Source organism: Buceros rhinoceros, unplaced genomic scaffold (assembly GCF_000710305.1).
Source record: "Buceros rhinoceros silvestris isolate BGI_N320 unplaced genomic scaffold, ASM71030v1 scaffold25229, whole genome shotgun sequence".
In the NCBI taxonomy this organism is placed as follows: Eukaryota; Metazoa; Chordata; class Aves; order Bucerotiformes; family Bucerotidae; genus Buceros; species Buceros rhinoceros.
Genome location: NW_010430088.1, coordinates 1 through 204, shown reverse-complemented (window position 1 = coordinate 204; position 204 = coordinate 1). Strand labels below are relative to the sequence as shown.

The window sequence follows — 204 nt, the reverse complement described above, 5'->3', positions numbered from 1 at the left end:
CACGCGTGGTCCTCCAGGTGCTCCAGGTCGCCCCGGCAGTAGGCGATGAACCACCAGATGAGGCCGAAGAAGAGCCAGGTGACAGCGTAGGCCAGGATGAAGACGAGGAGGCTGAAGCGCCACTTGAGGTCCACCAGGGTGGTGAAGATGTCGGTGAGGTAGCGGTAGGTCTCCCGCACGTTCCCGTGCTGCACGTTGCACTTG

General features: G+C 62.7%; 1 protein-coding gene across 1 annotated transcript in view; it reads right to left on the bottom strand.

The window, feature by feature from the left end:
* LOC104499407 (G protein-activated inward rectifier potassium channel 3-like) overlaps positions 1-200 on the bottom strand; it is a gene marked incomplete at its 5' end in the record, with an annotated part of 817 nt that extends 617 nt beyond the window's left edge. The window contains one exon of the mRNA XM_010142911.1: positions 6-200. Coding sequence (XP_010141213.1) covers positions 6-200 — 195 coding nt within the window. The remainder of the gene's footprint in view (positions 1-5) is intronic.
* Between the last annotated feature and the right edge of the window lie 4 nt (positions 201-204).